General features: G+C 43.5%; 1 protein-coding gene across 1 annotated transcript in view; it reads left to right on the plus strand.

The window, feature by feature from the left end:
• The first annotated feature begins 2,558 nt into the window (after positions 1–2,558).
• Positions 2,559–24,210, plus strand: part of LOC119442926 (unconventional myosin-IXa) — an 82,740-nt gene continuing 61,088 nt past the window's right edge. Inside the window, exons 1-8 of the mRNA XM_049663047.1 lie at positions 2,559–2,812; positions 16,530–16,774; positions 19,357–19,716; positions 20,337–20,585; positions 21,079–21,173; positions 21,872–22,034; positions 22,958–23,058; positions 23,224–23,278. Coding sequence (XP_049519004.1) covers positions 16,586–16,774; positions 19,357–19,716; positions 20,337–20,585; positions 21,079–21,173; positions 21,872–22,034; positions 22,958–23,058; positions 23,224–23,278 — 1,212 coding nt within the window. The 5' untranslated portion in view covers positions 2,559–2,812; positions 16,530–16,585. The remainder of the gene's footprint in view (positions 2,813–16,529; positions 16,775–19,356; positions 19,717–20,336; positions 20,586–21,078; positions 21,174–21,871; positions 22,035–22,957; positions 23,059–23,223; positions 23,279–24,210) is intronic.

The following is a 24,210-nucleotide window of genomic DNA, read 5'->3' on the forward strand; positions in this document are numbered from 1 at the left end:
AGTGAACAAGTTTGGCTTGTCGAATAGAGGACTCTTTCTTTCGAAACAATAAAAAACAACAAACACCCACTGCTCCTACAGAAAGCTGCCTACACGATAACATCCGCGTCAGTGAAGTGTCGCCCCTGTAATTAATAGCTTCGCACACAAGCATTTATCAGGCTATAGATAAGAATACGTAGCTAGCGTTCGCAGCAATTAAGTGATCTAATGAAAGCGCGTCGCAATGAAGAGTGGCCGCGATAGTAACTTGTTTTTGTTTTATTTAATCGGCTGCTCTGGCGAGAGCTCCCACCTCCCTTAAAAAAAAAAAAAAAAGCCTTCGAGCCTAGCAACAAAATACATACCAGCTGCAATAAAAATTGTGGGTTTCATAAGCCCCACGGTAAACTCGTTCTCGCCAAAACTTAGCGCGTAAAACATGATTTCATTAAGAGTATTTAGTTAAAGTTAACCAAACGACGCTGTTGCGTTGGGTGCATATATGTATATGACTGCACGTGTTAAATATAAAAATTAAGTGAATTAGCTGCATGTACTTGCGGCGTACCCGAGCCCGTATTATTTCTTTATCATGGTCACAATTGATCGAGTGATGATGTAATTAAGAACATAATTAATTTATATGAGAGCGTTTTGAAGTTGGACTAGTTGGCGTGGTACATAGTTGGCATGGTACATATATGTTTAGAAAGAACAGCGCAGTGACGGTGACCAAGTGCACATATAACCATCTTAACGTTGCTTTTTCTGAGAGTTTTTGGGCGTTCATGGGCAGCAAAATGCAAGTGCATTTACGGCATCCGTGTTTCTTATCAGGTAAGCATGTCGGAGTCACCTGTCGCAACACCATGTAAGGATGGTTGCTGTGTGATTAGTATGTATGTTACCGACATAAACTAGGTAGATGGGAGTTGCTCTCTATAACTCAATGTCATATGAGCAGTGCGGATATCCAGGTGACCTCCGCAATTAACTGCTATCGCACATTGCCTCGGGTGTCGACATGTTCAGCAGCGGTCGTCCAATTGTTAATTAAATCACCGCAATATATTATTCGCATTAACTACATAAATTGCAGACTACATTGAACAAAATCAACGCTTCACAATGACACGTTAACTATAATAATATTAATGACCGTATGTTCAACGGGATACTGCAAAAGAAAAAAAAAAAGAAAAAAAAAAATACTACCCTTCGCGCTGAAAGTTGCACGTAATATAGGTACGGGCTACGATGTTACGAAGAAATAACAGACTTCTATTCAGTTACTTGTCGCCGAGGAGCCCCTGAAATCGTATATGCTATTTCAAGGGCACACGATAATCTTGAAGACAGTCGGGATATAGTTCGCAGTCATGCTTCTTGCCTGTTTTTGAAGCCTTGCTTGCATAAAAAAAAAAGAAAAAAAAAAACCGCAAAAGAAAAAGAAAACGCACATCCAAAACGAAACACGAGTTTGGGAAGGAGCTGACACGAGAGAGAGGGAAAGGAGAGGGGGGTTAGTTGTCTGGCGAGAGTCGAAAGCACCGTCCAGGCGTCCAGCTGTCACTCGGGAAAGAAAACAGCCCAGCCCGGAAAGCTGGGTGCACATCCTGCGTCTCGGCGTTGCTTGGGGTTGCGAACCCAAAGCAGGGACACCGAAAAGCTGCGCGATACTGGAGAGACCGTCGCGCGACCCCTGCGGCACTGCGTGTGATGCTCTGTATATCGCGAGTGCGCTTTTTATTTGTTGGTGCGCGCTCGTCGTCTTATCCGCACGCGTTGACAGCGCTGTTTCCGGACGACGCGCTCCTCTCTCACCGAAGCTGGCGAAGGAAGGAAACTACAGGAAAATGAAACGATGCACGCCTATGTGACGCACGGGAGACGGGTGGGTGAGGGGAGCGCAACACCAACACCGGAGGTTGTGCCGAAGTTGATTTTATTTTCGTACACTTGACTACCCGACGCCGTCTTTCTTCGCAGCTCGACTCCGCCGCTAACGCGTATAGTTTGGGGGCCACGTGAGGCGCAAGGTCAGCCTGATTATGTGAACAACATTGCTAGATCGCCGGAGTGCTTTACCATTTTTGCGCAATTGAAGAATCTCTTTGAACTCGAAAGCGTCGACGTAGTTGCAGTTCGCTCAAGCAGGGTAGGCATATCATATTCATAAGGTCTGAAATTTATCATGGGCTCATATAGCGCTGATATCTTCACATTTTGCTGCGCACTACAAAAAATAACTGCTTCCAAATATTTACGGGTCGTGGCATCCTGCCCTCTACCATGTTTCGCCAGAGCGCAACGGTGCTTTTCGTGCAATTACTGTGCACGCAAAAGGAGGAAGCAAGAAGCCGCTGTAGTTTTTGAATAAACAGTTCCATTGTTTTGTTAACGCTTCCTCTTACTAGCTGTCAAAAGCTATGAGAAACAGCAGAAGTTAGAAGCTGAGTTGCGCAGTGCACGGGCATACCGAAGTTGGGCCATAGCGGTCGGGCAGACGATGTAGCAGACGAAACTGCACTCGCGAACCCAGCGGCTTCCGCGCTACCATCGTCGGATATGACGTATGTCTAGAAACAAGCGCATGCGCAGGTCGATGCGTGCGTGCCATTGACTCAGGCGTTGACAACTGAAGGTTTGGGGCCGACCCTTGTTTTTTTACTAGGAATGTGTGTCGAATATCGGTGCGCGGCCTTTGGATATTACGAGTGATTGGAACGTCGCCCACGAAACGATCAATGTCCTATGCTTCGCACCACCTGAAGAATGGATATTCGCTACGCGAAAGAAGACCCACTAGCCTCGATTCAAGATCCGACTGGTAAGTGCTGTTTTTCACGCACGTTCGTGTTATCTTAGTTATTTGTCGGTCCCTCGAAGCCCATCGTTAAAGCCGGGATTAAGTTTTGTATTACAGGCCATAACAAGTCCTTGAAGCGATGGTAGCACTGTCCGTTTCTTCCGTACGGACACTCTGATCGCAAAGTTGAGTTCCGCGGTCGCTACGAACAAACACGCACATACACGTCCAATTCGGCAGTGCGGCGTGGACAGGCCCGAAATTTCCTCGTCCATGTGCCACTAAAAGACAGCGGAAGACGGTCGCTCTATACCGGCTTTTAGGCGTTGCTCCCGATGAGCTCTGATAACCGACAGGCAAGTATCGGCTCGTCGTTCTTGGAGCCGACGGGAGCTTGTTGACTGTGTGGCCGAACAAGTTCGCAGCTCGGCGACCGCAGCCGGCAGGCGCGGCAGCTGCGACTGGTGTGTCTTGTGACCAGCAGATATAATTTTATTGCACGCATCTGTTGCCAAAATCGAGTCAGTCGATTAGACTCGTTGGGATTAGTTCGCGGCCGGTAACAAAAGCTGTGCGGCCTTTCCTTGGCGCTGCCTTCTCATGGCGTGTAGCACTGGCATCCGCTGTCGGAGAACATACAGTTCCGCCGAGCGCCGCAACGCCTCGTGCTTCCTTCGAGAAGCATCTTATTAAATTGCGGTGTAAGGTCTTCGCTTGTCTTGATGAAACGTAGAATGAAATTCCTGAGCTCCGTTTAGATGGACAGGATGATAGTTTAGCCTTGCCCGCCCAGCTCCTGAGCAGAGGACCGGCCGAGAGCATCGCACGTTTGCGATGGCGGTCAGTATACGAGTCCTTCCGTCACACAAGCTGTCAGTTAGCCTCTAGCGTAAGCTCGCGCGTGTCATCGCGATCGTTTATGTTCGCGTAGCGCATTTAACTCTGACATTTTACTATCTTCTCAAGTTCACGGACTCTCGACAGGACGTCAAACGCCCTCATGTCGCTGTGGGTTATGGATTTTTCGTCGTGTTCTCCCTTGGCCACTTGTGGCCCGCTCTGGACCGGTGCCAGGAATTTCACGTCCCATTAGGCGCCCGATGAGACGAACAGCGCGTAATGCGCGTCTGTACAATTTCAAGCGGCGCGTGAGCCGTTAAACAAAAGAGGGCCACTCGTAAAATGTCACGCCTTACTACCGCAATGTCTCCCGGAGGACGCATCGATCCGACTCTCTGGGGATTTTCGAGGCCGGATTCGTCAGCCCCTGATGCATCGTAGAGCTTACTATTTCCGCGCGGGCCCCGCGTGATGTCACTTGAGAGGATCGGCGATTGTTAAAATATCTGGCTTGTACTGTATACATGCTACTTTAAAAATAGAAAACTCGCGTTCCGATCGAGTTGAGCGGACCCAGCTTAGCGAACGTTGCTAAATGAGGATGCTCGAAAATCCAGCCACCACCACCTTCCCGTTTCGACGTTGCGTGCTCTTATTTGCTTGGTTCACTATCAGTACGCCTCTGCCCAGGTTTACACGCTCGGACTGTGTTTGCCGACGTGCGTGTTTGTTATTGCCGTGCTCTCGGGGCACGTGAAACCAGCGTCGGCTGCTGCGAAGTGTCTGGCAGCAGCGGCGACTTTGTAAAAGGCCTGACCAGCAAGCAGAAGCTGGCTTGCTCCCTTTTTTTTTTTTTTTTTTTTTTTTTTTGCCCGCAGATGCCAGAAGAAGGGGTTAGCCGGATTGAACGTAATCGTAGGGAGCGCAGCAGGGGAACGGGAAGTGGCGAGGAGGCGGCGATTTGGTCAGCGCAAAGTTTTTGGCGCTGATCCAAGGGGCGCCTGCAAAATGCCCCGCCTGTGTGGTAGTGATGCCTGTCCGAGGAATGTAGCCAGATAACTTGGCGCGCTCACACGCATTCGAGCGCGGATTAATTAGCCGTAAAGAGCGCGTCACGCTTCTTCGAAAACGCGTGAGAGATGACAGGCGTGCGCGGCGGTTGAGGCACTGATTCATCGGTATTTAAGTATGGTGTCCTCTTGTCATCTGCACACGTTAAAAGTTTAGTAATTTGCTGTTTCATTTTGGTATTGGATCGGAGTTCTCCATGCGCCTAAAAAAAGAAAAGAGGTTTGGGGGAGGGAGCGGTCAGAAACACAGTGAGCTGTAGCAGAGCACAGTCTGGCAATGAAAACACATAGCTGACCTCTGACTAACGAATGTATTCAAAATAAGCAAGACCATGTTTACACTGGCAACTTGTCTCTCATACTTCAGATTCATTCACCTGGAAAGAAAAAAAAAAAAAAAAAGAAAAAGAAAGGAGCCCACGAGTTTATTGCATGTTGTTTCTCTTATACCTATTACTCTGGGACAATGCAATTACAATGTAACTATTCCTTTTATAAATTTGACCATTATGGCAGTAAAGATGGCAATCACCAATAATCCTGGTCACATGGGGCACACACTATTGCAGTCAAGTCCAATCGAGATCAAACACCACTCCCTTCTGCAGCTTGTGCAAAGTGGCCAATCATACGAAAAACTTGATTCTAATGTAGTTCTGTCGCGATCAGAAGTGACTACATGACACCGGTATAAGATGCTTCTAATAAAATCAGTAATATACAAATTTGCCACTTATGTGTGACCACAATATATGGCTAACTTTATCCTTTGGGAGTGACTTCGCAGAGCACATCCCACAAACCTCTTGTTAACTTACGTTTTGTTCGGTGTCATGGTATGCTTGTTTCTTCAAATACACAAATAACTTGGTTTTCTTAGGAAATAACAGGAAAGCTTTGGACATGGTCAATGTGCAACACGCAAGTAGCAGGTGTGCACTTGCTACTTGTGTGAAGTTTGGAAACGTGATGAATTTTGCTAAGGAACCCTTCAACCCACTGAAATTACTAATGTAACGTATTTCTCAGTGCAATGCCTTTCTTTTTCTTGTGCAAGAAGAAGACAGGAAAAAAAGATCCTTTTCTGTGTCAATGTTCTTGTCACTGTCAACCCTTTTTATCTGCTAAAGGACAAGCAGTTTTTTATGTGAGGTTTAGAGAGATCACAGAATGCCAAAATTATGTGAACTGAACACGCTTGAGATGTGTAATACAGCTTGAAGAAACAGAGAATACTTGAGTGTCATGTCTCAGACTGTGTATATTTTTTTAAATGTAGGTATGATAAGAAATATTAACAGCACTTTTTATGATGTATAATATTTTCATATGAATTACAGCAGATCACATCGTGAACAATATGGCTTAAAACAACATATTTCCAGAACTTTTGTGCTATGAGTTATGTGCCGAGCTGACGTTTGCTTCAGGGCAGGCATTTTGTGTGGAACTTGGGCCTATTTTGAAGTGTCACCGTGATCATGGGCAGGCAGGTGGGGCTGGGATCTTTAGGTGGCAGAAAAAGAAGAAAGAACTAACAATTACAGGAGCTTTCGTCTTGAGCATGGCATGTTTAGTATTGATGACACATTTGTCAGAAAGAAAAGAAGTAAACAACAGTTCCCATCAGCATTTCTTATCATGTGACGTGAAATTTGGATTAAAGCTTTATGCCTGGAAAAAGATGAGGGCATATACCAGGGGGGGTGTTAAACTCTTTAGCTCCTACATTTCTAGCCTTGCAATGCAACCATGCTGTTTACCATTTATGAGTATACATTAGAAATTGGTTTCCTAAAGTTAGCTGCGCAAAAGCAGATGTCACAGAAAGATAAAAAAAAAAAATAAAACACTGACTCTGGTAGTTCTCACTTTTCTCCATATTCATGTATGAATGCACATTTCTTACAAATCAGATAAACTGAAACTGATGAATGTGAAACGTGTTTCACTGTGGAACGTCTCAGTTTTACTGTGCATTCTGCCATGACTGACACAGTGCAGACATCTATCATTTCAGGCAGCCTTGTGACTCTGACAGACCGGTATATGTTGAGCTTCTTCATATGTATTGATTAATGGCTCTTATAATTTCAATGGTGACAGATGTTTTGGCAGCACAGCGTCAGCTTTGCTCATGCTTCTGCAGATGCTCGTGCTTCTGCAGACGCCAAGCCGCAATTTGTTCTCTGGTTTGCTATATTGCGGGTAGGTCAGGCCAGCAAAGTAGGAGGGGTGCTGCTTTTTGTGTTCATTTTATTTTTGCTGCGGCGCTTCAGTAGGAGGGAGGCTTTGGCTTATTAATGGTCCTTCCGACGATGCCTGCCCTGGAGGCTTGCCAGCATCTTTTACCCGGGTTAACAGCTCCTGTGTCGGTCAAATGCCTGGCTCTTCAACATTGTCTGTTTGAGTGGACATGTTGAAAGTGTTGCATTGGCATGCAGAACATTTATTGTCTACTTGTGCCCTGTCACACTGGAGGAGGTGTCAAAGCATGGGTGTGCAGTTTGATTTGAAATGCTTGAATCTTTCACATACTTTTTATTCCTCTTTCTCTGTGATCATAGTGTTGCTGTCTGGGGAAATTGGTTATGGACCAATGTTAAAGAATTAAACATATGTTATTCACAAGAGCAAACTTGATAAGCAGGCTAGTGGATATTATTAGTTCTTGTTAATTTCCTGGCATGTTTATTATTCTACAGTTGCCTTTTATTAAACTGTTTGAAGCACTGTGTAGTTGTATGCGAAAAAGAAGGAAGAAGAGAGAAAGGGGGAGGGGGTTGCTTAGAGTTAAGGTAGTTTCATTACTTGAATTTTGTGGGGGAGGAGGAGGGCCTATTTTTCCAAACAAATATAGCTTCTCAGGATATCCTATTTGCCTTTAGGAGCACTTGGACACACTGTTAATTTGCACTTGTTTCTACAAGGTACAACAGATGACCTTCTTAAATGTGAAATAAAGTGAAATAGTTGTGAAATAAAGCTTTTCTTTTTTTGATCAAGATGCATGCTGGTGTATACTCTGATGTTTAACTAGGAAAGATATATGTTTAACTATGTTTAACTATGTCAGACCTATACTGGAATATGCCTCTCCTGTGTGGGACCCATTTCACAAGGTACATATTGATGCACTTGAGCGTATTCAGTGTATTGCAGCCAGATTTGTTCTGGGGAAGTATGATCAATATGAAAGTTCTAGAGACATGAAAAGAGACCTTAAGTGGCAACCTTTAAAAGAGACGTAATCTTAGACTTAAATTCTTTTATTCAGTTTATAACAGGCAAACAGGAATCAATGCTTCAGATTATCTACAACCGGCACATAATCAGTCCTCCCGTTTGGATCACAAATTTAAAGTTTGTACACCCCCAGGACCGATTTGTTCAAAAATTCCTTTTTCCCCCAAAATGATTTCCGAATGAAATTTGTTACCACCAGATTTGGTTGGCCGCACGACTGCGGATTTATTTTATGAATTTTTGTGCCCCCCGCAATAATGCCGACAAAGGCGCTGCGGGTAATATCTGAAATAAAAAAAAATAATAATAAAAAAACACATATTGACTTGTGAAGCAGTCCTAGTGCTTAAATAGGTTAGACAAAGCGAAAAATGGCCTTATATGCCTTTGCGGCATAAAACCCAACAAGAAAAAGATTACTTGGATTTTCAATATTAGTGCAAGCACTGTAGTTGTTACTGGAATTGCTCTAACATCCAAAAGTGTTTTTTTTTTCTTGTGTTTGTGTTCTAGGTGTTGCAATTTATATTTGTGGTCTACTACCGTTTCATGACTGACTACATGTTATATAGCATGAGAACTGGTTTGTAACCATTCGATTTCATTTTGGTTTTGAAATGATTTGTCTGATAATAAAGTTAATGTGAGAATAGTTGGTTATGACTTGGCTCAGATATGACTGGTTTTGTTTTATTGCTCACCACAAAAAGAATGTCTCCACCCTGTACGGAGCGGCGGGCGAGGAGGACATCGAGGCACCCTAGTGTGTAGGCAAGCAAATACTAGACAAATCTTTTAGTGAGTTTGCTCACATGCAAGATTCATTGTAGTCAACAGTAATTAGTTATTGGTAGGGATGAATGTCCCAAAGCAATGCATGATGGTGTAAGAGATGCCATAGTGGAGCATTCCAGATTAGTTTTAATCACCTGGGCCTGTATTGTGTAACATTTCGCTTCAGTTGGCATTTTTCTTGTCATGCAAAGTCACAATTTGCAAATGGCCATGCGTTTGAGTGTGACATGCATTGTACACATACTATTCCACCACTTCTTTTGGAATGTATCTGAAGAATGCACACAGTCCCATTTTGTTAGGTGTAGCGTAGTGCCCCCCTGTATTGTGTTTTGGTTCGAGTGGCTGATCTCATCAATAATGGGGTTGTGGCGCTGTGCAAGCCAGTGACAAAGAGCAAAATGAGTGAAAAATAAAATGGATTGTAAGAAAATAGTGTGGCCTGAAGTTCTTTGGTGCACACTGAACTAAGCCCAAAAATTGGAGCTTTGCCTTTAAAAGTGGAACTCGATAGCATTCAAAGATCCTTGACTGCTTCTCACGCTTCCCGGCAACTGCAGCTTATGTAACTGAATGTTTACCAAGAAACGCTGGCGGTGAGCGCTATGCATGAAGGCGAACTTTCTGGTAGAAACACTGCCTCTTGTGTGGGCCGATCCCGGAGGTTGTGCACAGCCGCGCCAAAAAAATTATAGTTGAAACTCTATCTTACGAAACCTGATTTTACGAAGTTCCCATTTTAACGAAGAAATTTCCATTCCTTGGCAGGTACCCATAGGATTCAATGTTATTATGTTACCAAACATGATTTAATGACATTTTGCCGGGAATAAATGAGTAAAGAAAGTGGTGATTTCTTTCTAATTTTGACACGGACGGATTTTTCTTCGAGCGTGCGCTCTAACGCTGTCATGTTAAAACATCTCAGCGCCCTAGTCATGGCCCTAGCTTTATTTTGATGAGGCTGCATGCCACGCCCATGCAATGAACAACGGACTCAGCAGTCGGTAGCGCTCTTACGTACCAGATGGCACTAAGGGCAGCAGTGGTTGCTTTTGTGATTTCATGGTGTGCGACCGATGGCACTGATCGTCTGCTCGCAACTTTCTTGCTCGGCCTGCTCGCACAATCACTGTATTCGTTCTGTGCGTCTTTGCATATTGGCAGCCTGTCATAGCTTCACGTGACCGTCCACCTGTCCTGCATCACACATCGCACAAGTAATTCGGGCCACCCTCATGAACTTTTGACGTGCGCAGGCATGGGTTAGTGGCAAATACAATGCCGCGGTAGCTTTTGGGTGTCACTAGATTACAATTTTAGATTTCGAAGGACCGAAAAATTCCTTTATCGATATTACGAACTTCCCGATTTAACAAAATAATTTGAGCGTGGTCATCACTTCGTTAAATCTAGTTTCAACTGTACATCATTTTCAGGTTTCTGTTATTGTTATAAACTTTTTATATTTCAGTCTGAGAAGATCTAACATAAAAGCCATGCGCTGTCGTTGTTTTGCTTCATGACATTTGTTTGTGGGCTGTCAGTCTCAAAATTCCGAGGACTAACTTTGTCAAGAATGTAAGACTGTCAAGAATGTCAAGAATGAGCAGCGTTAGTGATAGAATGGTGTGGCAATATAACCCGCACATGCTACATGTCATATAGCAGGGGTAACTGGAGATCACAGGGAGAGGCCTTCATCCTGCAGTGGTCATAAATATAGGCTGATGATGATGATGATATAGCAAGGCATGGCATATACATATAAGTACATATATACGGAAATGTTCGCTCACGGGACGTCGGCACCGACACCCACACCAAGTTTTCTGTGACATGGAGCCCTTAACGCTATTGCATTTATAGTGGATCAGAATTCCGTGCCCACTGAAGTGTGGTCAATGTGGCCAGTTCAACCCACAGCCATGTGCTCAGCAGCAGGACACCATAGCCACAAAGTCACTGTGATATGTTTATGAGACTACTAAGCTGGCTTAGTCGGATTAAGTTCAACAATTAAAAAAATGTAATTCTGGGGTTTTACATGCCAAGACCGCAATCTGATTATGAGGAACGCCATAGTGGGGGACTCCGGATTAATTTAGACCACCTGGGGCTCCTTAATCTGCACCTAAATCTAAGTACATGAGCATTTTTGCAATTTGTCCACATCCAAATGCGGCCACCGCAGACGGGATTGAACTCACAACCTTGAGATCAGCAGCGCAACGCCATAGCCACTAAGCTACTGCGGCGGTAGAGTGTACTAGAATGGGGGAGTGGGTCTAACGCAGGCTCCCCGCTGAGGCTTTTTTTTATAGAAAAGTTGGTGGCGCCACTGTCACTTTCTCCCGAATGAGGGGCCGCGTGCCGGCTGGATGCTTGTCGTGTCGGAGACTCTACCGCAGCTGTATGGAGCTTTGACAGGCGGATACTTGGTGGCGGTAACACTGAGATTATTCCCCGCTGATATATTGTAAATAAAATGGAAAAAGAGTGGCGGAAAGAACGCAAACGACGTCGTCGAGTAGACGACAGCTACTCAGCCCGTGAGCTCGCCTCAGCCAGTGAGCGCTGCCGAAACAGCCGGAGCCAACGTTTATTGGCCAGAGATTCAGATGGATGGATGGATGGATGGATGGATGGGATGGGTGAGGCTGAACCCTTTAAATCGGGCGGTGGCATACGCCACCTAGCCATGACTATTAACATATTTTGTACTTTGTGGTGGGTGAAATTTCACCCCTGCCTTTATTTTATCCACCAATCAGATAACCTCCGTTTGGTTATTTCTACCCGCTTAAAGTCTATTTTGCCTTCACTGTCCCTAAACCCCAATGCTTTGAAAAAAACCGCCCCGTTGCTTTGCACTGTAGGGTTAAGGCCTTTACAGAAAAGTATGAAGTGTTCAGCTGTTTCCTCTTCTTCTCCACACGCACAGCACAACGTGTCTATACCTTGATACTTGACTCGGTACATCTTAGTCCGCAATACTCCCGTCCTGGCTTCGAACAACAAAGAGCTTCCCCTAGAATTATCATAGATATTTTCTTTGGCAATTTCTTGCTTGAAAGTTCGGTATGTTCCCAGTGCTGATTTCATGTGCATCCCTGTTTTCCACAGACCCCTCTCTGTTTCTTTAACCTTTTTCTTAACCATTGTTTCCTGGTTTGCACCCCTCCTTGCAGTCCAAATATTTGATTGACAATTTTCTGGTCCGCTTCCTCCATTTTGTGTCAACATTCGACATGTACAAATAACTGAAAACTCTCCTTGCCCACCGCTTTTCTGCCATTTCTCTCAATCGCTCTTCAAATTCTATCTTGCTGCTGGCTTCCCTGCCCTCGAATGACGTCCATCCCATGTCCCATCCATCCCATGTCCCATGATCCATGTCCATCCCATGTCCCATGTTACCCAAGAAGGCGACGGCAGCGCCGCCACATTTTCCGTGTTTTTTGCTTCACCCTCGGCGCTTGCCAAGGCGTCCGCTGGACCCACTCGCCCAATCTAGTACACTCTAGTGACGGGTTACGTTGAACAACACGAACAGTGCAGACGATGGGACAATTGATACAAGTATCACCTGCGCGGTTCACTATGTTGTGTGATAGGTTTGACGGCATAGGAATGTCATAGAAATCTCGTAGTTGACCAAGGGGCTTATTTGTGACCGTTGTGTAAGAAGTCACTATGTACCTATCAACATGTACCATTGCTAATATTGAATGTGCTTTCCTATGTCACATTCTTAAAGGGACTCTAAAAACACTTTCTATACTTCTGTTTATTTGACTTTGAAAGTTAGAACCCAGATTCATGAAGTCATTTTCACATTTTCTTTGCTCATACAATTGCTTGCTCCACAAAAACATGAGTTGAAAAAAAGCACTCGCTTGCACTTCCCACACTCCCAATGACGTAATAATAGTGCTGGTTGTGTCACCATAATTACAGTAGCCACTACACGAGCCATGTGATGCATTTGTCTCTCGTCAGCTTTGTTACATTGGCATAGCGAGATAATGTTGCACAAATACAGGTGGAATGGAAATGTGTGCATGCGAAGTGCTCAGCGTATTGCTCTTTGCTTGAGTAAAGTCTTTCTTCAGTGAGCATGAAATTATAGGCGTGCAATTTGGGACACTGTCAACTAGGCCTAGGGATGAATTGCTGCTTCTGCATGCCAAAAAAAGATGCCAGCTCTGAAAGATGCCAACACTGTAAGGAGCCCAGGCTGAGTTTTTCATCAAGCCATTGATCACTGTACTACTTGAAATGACTGGTGCCACAACTTGTTCAGTCTTGCAGTTTTTTTGAACTCTTGAAGATACAAATATGGCATAATTATGTTTTCTGTGAAAATGTAATGATATACAACTGCACTGAATTTGGCTAGGTGAACTAATGTACAAAGGTCTCAACTGACCACATTCGTACTATTGCCTCCTGCCTTGCAGCAGTTCATGCTAGCACAAAGAAGTCGCTAGTCATCTTCTTTTTCTCATTGTAAAGTATAACTCCAGACTCCAGCTTAAGGGTGTGTTAGTGACCTCTATGACATGCTCTACAACATAAACATGAAATTAAAATTCATGTCAGTGTCTTTTAATCAATTGTTGGCACTGAATGTAGATTGTATATAAAGAGCAATATTCTCGCCTAATTTTTAACACTGAAGTTAATTTTGCTCTAAAGTGTTTGAGATGGAAACATTGATGATTAAATAATAAATTTTTAGATATGGCACCAGCACATTAACAGAACATTCAAAGCAATTATCAATGTATCATGGCAGGCTCATTCGGGTGCCATATTAGCAGTTGTACATGATGTGTTCAATTTTCTTAATTTGACAAACTCATTTTAGACCACGTGAATTTATTTCAGCTAATATAAGTGCAATTTTGCTATGTGTTTTTTTGGTATTTTTATTTAAAGCTGGTGGAAATAATGCGCTCAAAATGTGTAAATTGGTTAAGAAGGTATTTTGTGGCAGGATAAATGACCAGAGGATGCTGCAAGATAGGCCTATTCGTTTACAAATCCTGCAATAGATGATAGATGAATGATTGAAAGTATATTGCAGTGTGCACATAATGCTTTCGATATGTAGGCAATTACTTTATCTGCTGTCAGGAGTTCCATACATGGCTGCTCTTAAAAAGTGACCCAGTGTTTCAATTATGTCACTGTCGGGCGGGAATTGGATGTTATCAGCCCTCGTCTGTCCACATAGGAAGTGAACAGTTGCTGTACTAGATTACGCAGTTGGCCGATAATCCCTAGAATATGTAGAAGTCACCTGTGCTCTACCACACCACGACATTTCTTATCGTAGTGCCTGTGGAGTCTCAATACATCTATTGTGAATGCTGTGTACAAAACTTTTGTTGCGTATACAGACTTTCCATGTTTCCTGATAAGTCTTCGAAGCACTTTCATTTCAACTTTGGAAAGCATGCACATCACTGTGTTGTGATACTCAATTTTACCATTATTATAAGTAGACCTTTAGGAGTAGGCGTGTTTGCAATCAGCAGGGTTCATGCAGGTTAACAGTTTTTTCGCTCTGGCAGACTGTACAGATGATTTGAAAGAATATGTGTTGAATCAGTCAGCAGAGGAGTTGCTCTGTGATTAGTATACTTTTGCATACCTGCATGATTACATTCGCGGGTCATAATTTCTTATGTAATGTCCTTAAACTAGTTTTTCAATGTGTTGTTGTTCAAGGACCCCCTGTTCTCTATAATGTCTCACGTACCTAGTTTCAGATTTCCCAGTAGCAGAAAACCACAATGTGTGTTGGAATCCTTAATTCTGTTTCGTCACAGCTCTTTAAGGCTGTGTAAATTGGGGGCAGTAGCTTTCACGGAAGTGTTAATGTTAGTATTGTTTCTGGATGAGCAGTAAGTGTGAACACAGCTCAAGTGCCTTAAAAAAAAAAAAAAAAGAAAAACTAGACTGTGATTGTTTGGGTTTTGTGAAAGCATTATTATATTATAATACATTCGTGCAGGTAGAATATTTTTATGCAAATGGGTGTGATTTATTTTTGTACAAGAATCCTCTCATTATGGGAAAAGTATGGTATGTTCGACTTGGGTCCTTTTTATATGACTGCATTATGGTGGAGGTGGAATGCAAGAACACTTGTGTACCATGCTTTAGGTGCACGTTAAAGAATCCCACTTGTTCAAAATTAACCTGGACACTCCCACTACGGCGTCCCTCATAGCCCGTTGCACAGCTTCAGGATGTTTAACACCCCAAGTAGTTTTTCTGCAGGAATGGTCAGGCTGAATTGTTTGTTAAATTTGCGTTCAGTGAACTACAATACATATTTTAGAAACTGACAATCACGGTGTAAAAAAGGAAGGTGATCCGACGGCGGCGCGAGGCGCGGCAACTTAGTGTGACTCTACGCACGCCGCTGCCGCAAGGGGCAGCACCTGTTCTGAGGGCCACTTTTTCGCTCGCTTTGCTGGCGCTTTTATGGGCACGCGCAGCAGAAGTGCTTTATTTAGATGAATATATGTCGTTCGCCTGCTTAAAACGACTCTACTTGGTTGGAGGAACGTCCCTTTATATTTCTGCTGACATTCCGATTGACTCCGACGCGGCGAGCAGTGGTAAGCGCAGCGCGCCGTCTGCTCGAGCAGACGATGCGTCTCTCTCGTGTTCGAAATTACGGTATTTTGACTGTAAGTGGCATGAAACCTTCTACCTGCTCAGGATTTGGCGTCTAAATAACGAAAAATTGCATATCTTTGGGTATGGGTGTTTAAATGCTGACGGAGGTCGTAAATTATCCACTGTTGTGCCGCTTCTCCAAGGCCTCCTGAACACGTGCTGCCCCTAGCGGCGGCGCTGACTTCCGGTCACACGAAGTGGCCGCTCTCTCGCCCCAGCGCGGGCGCGCCGTCGGAACACCTATCTTCTTACACCGTGCTGACAATATAATTTGCTTTGGCCATTTTGTGGCATATATTTGTGAAATCACAGTTGGAGTTCGGTGGGATATTTGAAGATGGGGGGGCATTGCCACCCATCCTTAACTTTTTCATTGTTTTCTGGTATATCAAGCCTCTGCTTATAGTAAAGTTAATACATATACTATATCACAAATGTAGTATAGCTATCTAGTATTCGAACATTGACATAACAAATTATGAATGTAACGAAGTATACCTGAAATGTTTTTCACCGATATCAGCATACAACGAGCATATGCTTATAACATATATCTAGTATAGCAAACATATTTTCGTATCATATGCAATCTTGTTATGATGAGGTTCGACTGTTCTTTAGAGTTCCTTCAGCATTCCTTATCACATTCTTGTATATACCCATGGACAGCTTTCACTGTCAATGAAAGGAAAGCTACAGAGGCAAAGTGCACATAAGAAAGAACACTCCTGAAGATAGTCCCACATTCTCATTTGCTTTGGTTTAAGCTGAGAAAGAGAAAACACGAATATGTTATTTACAACAGCTCAAAAAGACAAAACAGACCACTGAGTGTTAAATTTGATTTATTTTTCTTCTTTTTTTCCTTGTTTGAACAAATGTGAAACCTTGCTCGTGGAAGCGCTTATTCAGTATCTGTTTCAAGAAACTGAAAGCACTGCCAGACACTGCCGAACTACTTGGTGCATGAACACATGTGAAGGCGCTTTGACCCTGTAGCTTTCCCTTCATGCCACAGAAAGTTGTTTGCAAGTGTAGTAATATAGTTGTGAGCTTCATTGTTGGTTCCCTTTTGTGTGCTTCTGCAGTGCCTGGCGGTGCGTGATGGGGGGCTGCGCCCTGTAACCTGGGGCCTTAAGCAGCCATGTCTAAGAGCCGCTATGTGCTCCAAGTGCATGTGGGGGCATTCAGCAACCTATACGAAGCACTTTCCATCGAAGCCAGCAAGCAGACAACAGCCGCTGACATTGTCGCCTGCATTGCTGAGAAGCTGGGCCTGTCGCTGCCACGGGACCTTGAGCTTGCTGAAGTGGTCCACAATGCCAATGGAGAGGTGAGGAAGATTCTGCGTTCTTAAGCCGCTTCTACTTATGATGAATGTGCATATTGAGAACATTTTGGTGGTTCACTATGAATGGACAGCACGACACAGCAAAACATCAGAGAAAAGAACGACACACATTCAATGAGTGTCTCTTTCTTTTGTGTTTCATCTTCACCACCCTTTTGGTGTGTGGTCAGCATACACTAACTCGTCCCATTTCTCCTGCTACAACATTTAGGTGAATTCACTTTGTTTACCTGTTCTTGCCTTTATCCTTGCATAAGCTTAGATGCCAAGCATACATATTTGGACATGCTAGAGTCACCTGGCATTCAAGAAGGAAGCTCTTTGCGAATTGTTCAAAATGCTTAGCACACAAGCAGTTCACAAACTTAAAAGCCTTTAATACCAGGTGTAGCTGTAGCTCTTAAAAAAACAAACCTTTTGCTACACACATTATGTGTGGTGGTTCAGAATCAGTGACTCATAACTTTTTGGCACAGTAGAAGCACGGATGTTGATGGCTTGCAAATTCGCCCTGCTAAATATGTCATAGATATTATCTCCCGGGTATTAGAGCATGTCTTTAACCTCACATTTTTAGATGGTGCATTTCCGAAAGCTACGCAATTAGCGAAAGTAACTTATTTTTAAAGGTGGTGATAAGAACCTATTATCAAATTACAGACCTTTATTGTTCCTACTGGTCTTTTCTAAATGTATTGAAAAATTGATTAGCGTTAGCATGCTTTCGTGTTGTGAAAAATATCACATCCTTACCGATGCCCAATTTGGCTTCGCGAAAGGACGTTCAACGGAACAGGCAATCTTAACCCAAAAAGAATTTATACTTAACGCATATGAGCAAAAGTTATTAACACTGGGGGTGTTAATATACTTCTCCAAGGCCTTTGGTCATATTAACCATGAAACACTAATAGGAAAGCTTGAAACCTATGGCTTTAGAGGCGTATCTTTAAATATAATAAAGAGCTATCTGGAGTACTGATGTCAAGTGGTTGTAATAGGAAATAATACATCGAATCTTAAATTAGTTACAAGTGGTGTGCTGCCTCAGGGGAGCATTCTTGGGCCGTATTATTTAATGTCTATATTAACGACATTACAAACACTACTTCAGCGGCCAAATATATTATGCCGACGATGCCACCTTATTATTTAGGTCTGCTAGCTGTAGTGAACTTTTGACTTGCGCAAATTCAGCATTAAATAAGCGTAATACATGGTGTTGAGTTAACTCATTAACCATTAACGCGAACAAAACAAAAGCCATTCTATTTCAACCTAAAAATTCCAGGGCTAATATTACTGACCCTATAATTATTGGAAACTGCAACTGTGCATGTAACCTCTTCAGTTAAAGACCTTGGCGTCATTTTTGATGAACCTTTAACCTGGAATAATCATTTCGACATGTTCAGTGATAAACTTGCAGTGGTCGTGGGTGCCCTTGCAAAGTACGCTCTTCTCTGCCCACTTCCGTCAAATTATTAGTCTATAACTCTCCCTTTTTTTCACATCTAAAATACTGTCACCTTTTCTACGGAAATACAACAGGGTCACACATTTCTAATCTTTCTCTACTACAGAGTGAGTGAGTACGAATTTTATTTAGGTCCTGAGGAGAAAGAATTAAAGCGGGGCCGGAGGCCCCGCCAATCAGTCTGGTGGCTCCACTGACCAGTCCTCCTTTGACTCAGCACTCAGAAGCACAGAGCTCATTGCTAAGCTCAAGGCTGTCCAGAGGGCTCGGGCCGTCGCTGAAAGACTCTGTCTACTACAGAAAAAGGCTGTGCATGCTATTAGCAACTCGGCCTATGACGCACACACTGAACCTCTTTTTAAGAAACTTCAAGTTTGTCCTGTAAACTTGCTTTTCAATGAATTACTTTTGCAATGGTACCTCACAGAAAAAAAAAAAAAGAAAAGCAAGGAAGTCACTTTATTGAGCACCTATCCAGCTTATGCAAGAACATAAAAAAATACAACACTCGTCATAATGCGACCTGGTTCATACCCTGTGCACGCACAAATTATGGAACACAACTACTCTCCTACTCATTATCGTCCTTGTTAAATTCACTTGGTTTTTGATTACTTACTTCATTCCTTATGTTTCTGCAACAATGGTGATTGTCCCTGTATTACATTACTTGAACCACACTCCTTCATTGCGTATATGTAGATTCCTCTCTTGCTGTATTATAATGCTATCTAACAATGTCCGATTGCTATTGCTAATTCTTATTTAAAAAAAAATTGTTTTCTCTCTGCAACAGTGATGATTGTCCTTGTATTTACACTTCTTCATTGTGTATATTTACATTCTGTTCTTGCCATTGTATTGCTGTTGCTGTTGCTAATTCTTGTTTCCTTTACTTTTACACAATATTGAAAGGGGCGCGGACCCTTGTCAAGCTGAATTGATGTTGGCTTTTTGTCTGTGGCGCTTACGTCATGTATTAGATGTGAAATTAAAAAATTGATTGATTTGATTTGATCCTTGATAACATGACTCATCCTTGTTGCAACATTGGTGGAATCACTGTTGTCGATGGTGGGTGCTGCAGGAGTGCAAGGAGCGACACTTGGGTCCAGACGAATTCCCGGTGCAGCTGCAGCTGCTGTGGCCTCAGCAGGACACACACCGGTTCTGCCTACGCGAGCGCCTGTCGGCGCAGTCGGCACTGGCGCTGCCTGGCACCAACTCGGCTGACGCACACTTGCTGCAGGACTACTTCCTGCGCTTTCTCTACCACCAGCCGCGGGACCGTGACTACTCCGACCTGTGCCAGCTGCCAGATCTGACGGAGCAGACGCTTCTAGAGAACCTCAAGGCACGCTTCGAGCGGGGTCACATTTACACCTACGTTGGGTCCATCCTCATTGCTGTCAATCCTTTCAAGTTTTACCCCATCTACAACCCCAAAGTAAGTGTGGCCGCTGATGCTTTCTGTTACTACATAATTTGGATGTGTGGGAGAAGCATACAAGGAGAGGCTTGCACACACTTGCACACACTTTCTCTGGTATAGAAACACAGGATTTCACAAGAGTGCTGGTTCCTTATCATTAGAGAATTGTTTCTTGGCAGAATTCTTAGCTGAGCTAATTTTTCATTCTAGTTAACTAGTGAGACAGCAAATAGTGAGACAATGAAAAGAAGGAATTCTTACATGGCATCTGTACCGCACAAGTTCAACTTGCATGTTTAGGCAAGGTCAAAATTGGCGATTGGGTATGTACCACTTCTTATGGTCCTATTATTGCAGGTTGTTTTAATGAGCTGATGTGGTTGTCATTTGGGACCAGATAGGCTTTTTTTTTTCAATGTTTCGTTTTGGTGTGGCACCTGGTGATGCTGGCACCAATGTTTGTGTACCAGTTGTGTACCAATGTTGTGCACACCCCTGCTTGCTGAATACTTGAAAGTTTAAATTGATGGCCTGTCTCATTTCCACGGGATCATATAAGCCTAAAAAAATTTGTCTGACTCGCTGCTCATGATTAATCCATGTGTGATTTTATTTCTTTGGTCTGACTTCTGCAGTATGTTCGGCTGTACCAAAATCGGCGGCTTGGTGACTTGCCCCCTCACATCTTTGCCGTGGCGGATGCGGCCTACCATGCTATGCTGCGCTCCCACTCCAGCCAGTGTGTGGTCATCTCGGGAGAAAGCGGCTCAGGCAAGACGGAGAGTGCCAACTTGCTGCTGCACCACCTGACGGCTCTCAGCCAAAAGGGCTCATATGGCCGGGGTGTTGAGCAGACCATACTTAGCGCTGGCCCTGTCCTGGAGGTAAACACTTTCTCTGTATTGTGTTAAAAATATATTGAAGTTGGCGTTATCATGCTGGTTAGGTTTCTGGGAGGCCTATAGGCTTCAGAAAGTGCCAAGAACATCTTTGATCTGTGTGCCCCGACTTGTAATGCAACAGAGAGCGCAGATATGCTGCCTTTAAATAACCCTTCTTGGTCATTTGGTCATGTGGTTGCAGATCGATTTATTGCAATGCTATCAAAATGATAACTTGTTTGTGCAAGTGGTTGACTTGCCCACTTTTAAACAGAGAGTCACTATATGGCTCAGCAGTGTTGAGACCTGTCTCAAGACAGCTGCTACTCCAACTTGTTCTCTCTCTCTCTCTTTTTTTTACGATGTACCAGAGATCAAGGTAGCTTTAACTTTGATCTCTGGTTCATTGTATTCTTTCTCACTCGCACCAATTTTCTTGACACTCTTTCAGCTAGCATCTAAGAACGATTATTAAGTGATTTTTTCTTGATTCTAGGCTTTTGGGAATGCCAAGACCAAGCACAACAACAATTCAAGTCGGTTTGGCAAGTTTATCCAAGTCAACTACAGAGAGAACGGCATGGTTCATGGGTAAGACAACCAGCAATGAACATTTGTTAGCGGCACCTGCTGCTCACTTTCCGTATGTAGCTTACTCTTTTGAGGGACACTGAAGAAAAATGTTATGTGAAGCTGGTTAGGTAAGCAACGCTTATGGAGTGCAGAAAACATCAGTCTCACAGTCAGCAAAGTATTAATAAGTCAGAAAAATGCAGAAACGAGACATAGCTCCTCCTGATGTTGTGATGTTTGGAAAGCACCTGCTCGAGGCTGGTTAACATTGTATAAATGAAGAAGGATTATATTACATTCTAAAGAAACAAAAGACTTGACATAGTGAGCTTGAAGAACTTTTTCTGAGCAAAAGCGGGCCTAATATGCAAAAAGTACTTTGAAACCCATAATATTATACCAAAGTGCCAGTGCTGTAGTTTGTGCGCAAATTTGGCACTGTGTTTTATTTTCTCTGCGAACCAACATTTTCCCATCCAATAAATTAGAATGAGGCTCGAAAAAAAAATGCTTCACCAGGCTACACTAACATAATTCTATCGACTGTAGGAATGTGGAAGCACCTAATAAAGCATCATTATTGCTTAATTTAAATTTTGCTGACCAATTTTGTGTGTGGCCTTCATTGCAGTTGATTTCATAACTATCATGAACTGTACTCACTGCATGGGTGCAATGCTGGAGGTAACTTCTCATTCTCCTTGGGGGTCCTGCAGAGCTGTAGTGCAGAAGTACCTGTTGGAGAAGTCACGCATCGTGTCTCAGGCCAAGAAGGAGCGTAACTATCATGTCTTCTACTACCTGCTGGCGGGGGCCTCCAAGGAAGAGCGTGAGGAGTTGCACCTGACTCGTCCTGAAGACTATTACTACCTCAACCAGGTATAATGCATGGCTAATCATACATTTTTTTGTTGTGGTGTTATCCTTGATGTGGAATGCATCTGTGTGCTGCTGTAGTGGTAGCTTTTGCAGCAAAACAGCAAGAGGATGGGTGTAAGTTTGAAGTGAAGTTTATTCAATAATATGGTGAAACAATACTTGTTGCAAACTAAATTTAACGTCCGATTTTGCTGATTCCCTAGGGGCCGGGAAAACGTTCGAAAAAATGAATGCATGCCTTTTACTGCCCCCAAGGGCTCAAATCGCCACAGAAACGTCCGAAATAGCTCTGAAGGCCTGCCAGTACACCTATTAGGCATATTGCCACTTGTAATATGACAGGAGATGGCGGGTGCAGGCGTGTTTAATTAAGGAGTGAATACATACTGTTTCTCGTGACAGTTGCCCCTTCCCACTCTTGGTATGCTTCACCGCAACACATCGCGTATGCTTCACCGCGTAACATCGCTGTATTGCGGCGAAGCTGACTTTTGGAAACCAGCATTATGCAATGCGCTGTGCTTTCCATGCTTCGAAGCCATCGGCGAGGATTACAAATGCGAAGTCAGTCCCGTCGCTGACAGTGGTGAATTCTTTCAATTAAAGACACGGCTTTTAACTGTAAATGCTGCACTGTAAATGTTGTCTGTACTGTAAATGCTGATGATACTGCATCTTTCTTTTTGGATTGAACTGGGTGTTTCTGTACAGAATAGGACAATGTTTAATTGGTCACGTCGCCAAGCTTGGTATTTGCTGCTAAAATGGTGTTTCCCATTAAGGCAGTAAAAATGCACCATTAATATAAGCTGTGTCAGTTTATGATGCGTACCATGGGAACAGAGTCCTATTTAAGGAATATGCCTTGCAAGAGTTGGTATTACCTCTTATATGCAAGGAATTGGAATTGTTGCATTGTACAGAGTCAGTGCTACACCTTGGAAGGCACAGATGAAGCACAAGAGTACACCAAGTTGATGGAATCCATGCGCATGGTTGGATTCAACCTTGACAAACGGAAAAGGTGTGTGCTGATATACATGCTTTGTTTCTCTATCTTTGCATTTGGTGTAGCACTGCATTTGCAGGTTGTGATACTACCGTTTACTGGCTGTCACATACTTCAAGTGCTGTAACCATTGCATACTAGTGGTAGTTTTTATTTGAACTTTGCTTAACTGTTTTGCAGGTTGATTCGAGTGTTGTCAGCTGTGTTGCACCTTGGAAACATTGAGTTTAGCAAGGTATGTATATATTTTCTTATTTAAACCATGTTTTTCTGCAATCTACAATTATGTACATGCTGCCTCGCCTCGGGTTTTGGTGTGACTCTGTCCACAATGTGTTTGATAAGCTTTTTTCTGATGTCTGATTTGTTCTGGCTTGTGAGCTGACATTCTTGAAAATGCGATAGTTCCTTGTATGGTTAAGAAAAAAAGGCGGCAGATACAGCAGAATGCAGAGCTTATATACCTGGTGTGCGAGGTATTTGAGAACACAATGTTGGCTTCAGGCAGAGAATATCTCCAGCAAAAATGGACATATTTTCACCAAACTTTGGGAAATACTTCTCTTATGGTTTGTTTCCACAATTACTCAATGAATCTGCCATCCGCAGCAATAACTGATTGAATTCAGCTTCGGAAATGGCTGTATGCATGGATCAGGTGGTCCTTAGAGATGTTGGCCATTGAGTCAGCAATGGCGGCCTTCAGCGAGTCCTTTGTATTATGTGGCTGTTTGTTGGCCTCTCTCTCATTTGACGCCCCAGACATAGTAGTCGAGCGGATTTAAATCTGGAGAACTAGGGGGCCACAAGTTGGGAGTGACGTGGTTTTGGAAGTTGTCAGCCAGCCACTCCTGGGTGACGCAGGCAGTGTGGGCGGGAGCTGAATCTTGCTGAAAGACAAGGTCTTCCTTTTGAAACAGTCTCTATCCAGGGCTTTACAACGGTGACAAGCACCTCTACGTACGCGGCAGCATTAACGCGGAGTCCTTCTGCAAAAAAAGTGTGGCGGCATGCCGTCACCCTCGTTACTGACGACGGCTAACACCATCACAGATGACGGAAATTTTGTGTGCATCACTGTAGGCACCTCATCAGCACTTGCACAGTGCCACCTGTCGTTACGGTGGTTAACGTTCTGGTGTTGGTCAGAGTTCTTTTCATCTGAAA

Source organism: Dermacentor silvarum, chromosome 2, assembly GCF_013339745.2.
Source record: "Dermacentor silvarum isolate Dsil-2018 chromosome 2, BIME_Dsil_1.4, whole genome shotgun sequence".
Classification (NCBI taxonomy): Eukaryota; Metazoa; Arthropoda; class Arachnida; order Ixodida; family Ixodidae; genus Dermacentor; species Dermacentor silvarum.